This window comes from Anguilla rostrata, chromosome 5, assembly GCF_018555375.3.
Source record: "Anguilla rostrata isolate EN2019 chromosome 5, ASM1855537v3, whole genome shotgun sequence".
NCBI classification, from domain to species: Eukaryota; Metazoa; Chordata; class Actinopteri; order Anguilliformes; family Anguillidae; genus Anguilla; species Anguilla rostrata.
In genome coordinates this window covers 25,117,004-25,123,146 of record NC_057937.1, presented here as the reverse complement: position 1 = coordinate 25,123,146, position 6,143 = coordinate 25,117,004, and the positions used below count along the sequence as shown (strand labels likewise).

The window sequence follows — 6,143 nt, the reverse complement described above, 5'->3', positions numbered from 1 at the left end:
TCATGTTCCATGCATTAATTTCATTCAGGTGTGGAGACAGAAAATTACTAGTTAAGATTATTATGTTAATAATCTTATCTTTATAATCTTTATTCAGTACAGGCCTGTTGCCCAGTTTTTTTTATTTTAAATTGCAGTAGCTCAATAAAGGATGTTGTATTCTATATTCTTTATATTGATATTCAATTCATCTATTTATTCATATTGTACCCTCTACTCAGCTAACAAGGTTATTCCTTACTTTGTTGAACTACTGTCATGAACTTTATATCTCCATACATGTTTCTGGCTGGAGAACCTGTGTTTGATGATCACAAATCATAATACATGTCATCAGCAACAGTCCAATGTTTCAAAAAATGGGTTTTGCTTGGTCAATAGGTGGCGCTATTGCTAGGAAAAATGTGAAAATCCCTGTAACTTTTAAATCAAATGACCAGCCCACTATAAATGTGGTATAAAAGTGTTGCTTCCATTGTTGAGTCAGCCTGAAAAAGTTTGCAGAGAATCAGCCAATAGGAGATGCTACACTCAAGCATGTGTCTGACAGCAGAAGATTTATTTATTTTTTTCATAATTACAACCTTTTGCAGTTTTGTTTTTCTAATTACAACCATTTGCTGTTTTTTTTTTCTAATTACAACAATTTGCCTGGACTCTATGTATCGCCGCTAGCAGTTATATTTGAAATTAATTCATTTTCATAATAGAAAATAATGAATCTTAAGGCTATGATTATTATAATGATTGTTAAAATACAGTGAAGGTAAAAATGCTCCTTAATTATGAGCCTAAAATGGTAGTTATTTATTTGTTCCTTGAAGGACAGATATAAATGCAAGAAAAACCTGATGAAAATGATGTTTTCTCTTTACTCGTGATTTTTTTAAATCATAAATGAAGCGTGCCATGTCATTTATCACAATGTTTAAAGCTGTTTTTGAAGATAGAAGTTTGTGCTACAATATTTTTGGGCTCAGTTCAGCAGACTTTATACTGGCTGGTGCACCTTCATTGGCACAACAGAATCAGTACAATGTCTGGTCTAATACTTCATTCTAATGAAACAGTCAGATCCACCAAAATATAATTATTTTTAAAATATTATCTTATTCTCAAATGACAAAAAAATATGCCTATGCATTTGTCTAATGGCATGTGTCTATAATCATATGTTATGAATGAGTCAAGGTGAAAAGCTTGGCAGATTCCACAATAACAAGGATACTTCCTCTCTGCTTTATAATACCATAATTTACATTGGCCCAAAGAGATTCACAGGACTCTAAACAGACCACCAGACCTGCTATTAAACTAAAATATTCAGTACTTTAGTTTATTTCCTTTTTTTGCACATTTGCACAGTATTCCTAGGGAAGTGAATTAAATGAACAGAAAAACATGTTTCATAACATTTTCTTTTAACAATTTTTTTCCCCAGACCAATGGTTTACACAAGAATTCATCATATTGCAGCTTTAAAAACATCAGGCCGATTTAGCTGAATATTAGCTCAATGCCCTAAAATGGAATTAAATTATAATGAACATTTAAAAAGCAAATAAAGTTGCCCAGGGGTGGGAGGTTTACAGTTGCCTAGAACGACAGCACTGTATCATGCAAAAGCAATCCACACTGCCCATTTCTTTGCCTGTCACGTTGCACATTAAGTTTACTCCAACTCATCTATGCAGGTTACACTTGGCATCACATACTTGGAAGGAGAGCATGTGCTTGTTTGTGCACTCCCAATTCAATAGCAGAGGCTGCTGCAATTTGCACTGATATATACAGTGGGCTCCAGAATTATTGGCACCCTTGATAAATATGCACAAAAATGCTTAAAAAAATGCTAAACTAAAAATTAATTGACATAAGCTTTATTTTCCAACATGTGTAAACTAGTGTGCTTGGTTAATGATTCATTGAAATCAACCAAAGTCTTACATTTTTAAAATAAAAAAATATTTCCCCAAAAAACAGGTTCCACAATTATTGGCACCCCTGGTTTAATACTTTGTGAAAACACCCCTGGCAAAGATGACAGCCATGAGTCTTTTCCTATAATTTGTGATAAGGTTAGAGAACACATTTGGAGAGATCTTTGACCATTGCTCCATGTAGAACTTTTCAGAATCATTGATATCTTTGGGTTTGTGCTCATGGACCCCCCTTCCCTTCAGTTCAGACCACAGGTTTTTGATGGAATTTAAGTCTGGAGACTGAGATGACCATTGGAAAACATGGATGTTGATTTCACTTAAGCATTTCTGTTTAGATTTTGATGTATTCTTGGAGTCACTGTCCTGCTGGACAATCTACCTATGACCAAGTCCTAGCTTCTTAGCAGAGACAACCAAATTTTCTGCCAGAATTTCCTGGTACGTTGTTGAATTCATTGTGCCATTGATCTAAAATAGTGCCCCGGGACCACTACCAGCAAAACATCTCCAAAATATCAATGACCCACCTCCATATTTGGCAGTAGATATGAGGTGCTTCTCCTTTATGCATTCCTCTTTTGCTGCCAAACATGTCGATGTGTATGGCCAAAACGTTCAATTTTGGTCTCATCTGACAATAGCACTCTCTTTCAGTCATAATTCCAATGAGGTTTGGCAAGTTCCAGATTCTTGGTTTTGTTTATTGTGCTCAGTAAGAGCTGTCTTCGTGCCACCCTTCCAAAGAGTTAGTTGGTATGGAGGTGCCATTTAATGTTTTTTTTAGACTTGTTGACTGCAAGAAACAAACCAATTTCTGCAATTCTTAAACAGTGATCCTTGGGTTATTAATGGCCTCCCTCACCATCTTCCTCACCGTCCGTGGGGACACCGTGCAGGTGCTACCTCTTCCTGGCAAATTTGCAACCATTCCATATGTTTTACATCTTTTTATTATTGCCCTTACAGTGCTAAGTGGTGTGTTTAACCGTTTATGTCTTTTTTTGTACCCATTACCAGACTTGTGATGGTACATTACCATTGGTCTCTTCTGAATTGACAGTTATTTGGCTTTTCCCATGCTGACGGATGACAAAGGGATTTTGTATGCTTGTCACCTCATTTTTATTCTCAAGTGAAACTGGAAGTGATGGAATGACACAATATAGTTCCTTTAGACTGAGATGAACTAAATTAAGTAAAATTGTATTGCCAATTTTGTTTGATTTTACTTACTTACAATAATTGTTAGGGGTGCCAATAATTATGGCACCTATGGTTTTCAGAAAAAATTAGATTACTTTGAAGCATGACAGTAAATGTATTGAAATAAAAGTATATCGTTTTCCCATATGTTTGAACATAACATATAGATTATTATCTGTGTAATTTATTATATGCAGCTTTTTTTCTTCATTTTTATGAAGAGTGCCAATAATTCTGGAGCCCACTGTATATAATTCCAAACTGAGAATAAAATGGGGTTAAACACATACAAAATAGCTAAATAACCACATATCGATGTATTTCAAATCATATAATATTGATCAAACAGTCCAATCACATTACTGCTTAACATTAATATTATTTTTTACCAGAATTTTCTTGGTCTTTAGCTTTTTGTTAAAATAAAAAAAAATAAAAGCCACTTTGTGCCTTCACTACGCACTTAACTCTCCACCAAGTTTCATATCTGTCTCTCAGTATTACGAAATGCAAAAACCTTATTATTTATGTAAGCCTCCATTTCATCAAGAACTGTATTACATCCTTCAATTTTCACACCTGGAAAGTGCTATTAAATAAGTGCTTTTTGAAAATGAATTAAATTCCATGGCATCAGCGCATTAATTCAATTGTGCAGTTACTTGCCACTTCTCTTTTTCTTTCCCCTGAAATATGATGCTATGGTTAATTCATTTACTTTGTGTTGTCTGATCCAATATTTCAAATCAGGGAGCACCAAAATACAAGAAGTGGTGCCAGCAAGCCCAGGAAAGACCTGCTAATCATGGTACCAGGACTGGCATTGCACAGGTTAGAGCTGCAGCACCTGTATGTGAAACCAGACACTGAAGGAAACATCTGAGTCAGCCGGGCGTTGTCACAATCTGTGTACCTGATGCACTTACGGATGGTCTTCCCTCCTGCATGGAACAACAACAGGTTACTTGTGTTTAACTGACAGCATTCTCAGCTAAAAAATGATTAATATTCATGATATTAATTTTTACCATGTTGAATATGTCATACTAAAAAATGGATAGGCTAGATACAAATGGGAATGTCCAACCCCTTTCATTTAGTGACAGGCAGGCATCCTGATAGGAGCAGTCCTGGACATCTGAACAGCGTCCAGAGTAATCCATGCATTTATAGCACTGAAGGGTTGATCCTAGTGATGGAATAGAATACCAACCTCATGTATAATGTTCAGACATCACTGCTGAGACTGTTTTGCAACTTTAAGTTTATGCTGCAATGTACGTGTACATTGTTAAATAAAATACTGCATGTGAAAGAGAAGCCAGTTTCATGGTAAAATTGGTATTTGACTTTTTGGCCATTAGGCCTGTTGGTATATGATAACAATCAATTTATAGTTCTTGTTGGCAATTAACTAAAATAACTTTGTTACAAGATCAGCAGCAAGATACTACGCATAGTACAATAACGATACAATAAATTGCAACAAAAGTATAAAATTAATATTCTCAGATGTCGTTTTCATTTACTTGTTCAGTCCAAAATGGCGCTGTAAGTCGTTTCACTTACCCAAGCTAAAATTAGCAAGAAAGCACACTAAGCCTATTATCAGAGATGTGTTCATTTTTGCAGTCGCCTTGCTTCGCCCTAACTTTTCCTGAAACAGAAACTTAAAATTATCATTCTCAAAGAGATAATAAATCCTGGTTACTTACAAAAAACGTTAATATATAATATTCGGTTGAATACCAAATGTACCTTCCTTCCCCGGAAACGTCTTGAAATCATTAACAAACGCAAAAACTTACTGGGCTTTATTCCGCGTTGCAACAGAAAGATACGAGAAGAAAATGACACAAAGCCAGTTATAAGATTAGTACCATAAATTGCTTTAGCGTAGCCAAGTTTATAACGATAGCATTTGATCAATATAAACTGCACAAAGCCCATATTTAAAATAAAAATTCACATTACATACTCGTTATTGTAAACCTTTAAAATTGCTCATTTAAAAAATGCTTAAAAATATTACCTTACGTATAATCGAGAAAAAATATGTCTATATATAATCGCAAATATCACTTACAAAGACTCTGGACCAACGGCTGCAAATAAACTGCGACGCCTATCCGCAAATAAACTGTTTTGCAGAGTTCGCTCTACTACCACAATTTACCATTCTAAACCGCACCTCTTTTTCGCCGTCATACGAGTTTCTGTCACAAAACGAATATCTTGTGCGCGAGAGCCTACGTTGCCCAAATGCTGTATCATTTCTACGGCTTTTTGTACGGTGGCCGACAAGGGCAAACGCGCTGCAACAGCCCGAAACATTTCCATTATAGTCTATTTGCCAGCCTATAGAGCCCTATTGTGAACCCGGAAATGTTGAGTACCCCAAAGTTTTATGTTAGAAATGTACAGTTTGGGTCCCCAGCATTTAGAAACTGCCGGATGCTAACTTGCATATGTTGGGCAATTTGCATAATTAGCATACTTAGCAATAATTACCATAATCACCTATATGGACAATATTTCAGCAACTGCTTGGCCGATTTGGACAATATTGGAGTGGTTTTGGGAGTTATTGAGAATGCTGAATCCATTTCTGAGATTCAAAATTCAAAATGGCCGTTTAAACTAGAAGTGGCCATATTTCAACTCCCGGGGGGGGGCGATTTTTATACATTTTGAGTCGATTTTGAGGTTATTTATATGCTTAATACATTGGACCTGCATTTCAAGCTGTTAAGTGTTGTCTTAATATAATCAATATCAAAAGTTGGCAAAGTGAGTTATGCTAATATTAGATAGCTAACAAGCTAACAATAGCTAACTAACTAGCTAGCTAATGAGCAAACGTTAGCTAAACATTAGCTAAGCTAGCTTGTTGCTAATGTGATATAGGAAAACCTAGTGAATTCTCCAGATTCATAGTTAGCATTACTATCTATCAAAAGTTGGCAAAGTGAATTATGCTAATATTAGCTAGCTAAC

General features: G+C 35.4%; 1 protein-coding gene across 1 annotated transcript; it reads right to left on the bottom strand.

Annotated features, from left to right (window-relative positions):
• Positions 1–1,309: 1,309 nt before the first annotated feature.
• On the bottom strand, positions 1,310–5,404 carry LOC135254994 (CD59 glycoprotein-like). The gene is made up of 4 exons (XM_064335666.1): positions 5,338–5,404; positions 4,716–4,803; positions 4,234–4,335; positions 1,310–4,087 (listed from the first exon to the last, which is right to left on the bottom strand). Exons 2-4 carry the CDS (start codon positions 4,768–4,770, stop codon positions 3,888–3,890), a joined length of 357 nt encoding a protein of 118 aa, XP_064191736.1. The 5' UTR covers positions 4,771–4,803; positions 5,338–5,404; the 3' UTR covers positions 1,310–3,887.
• Positions 5,405–6,143: the final 739 nt, after the last annotated feature.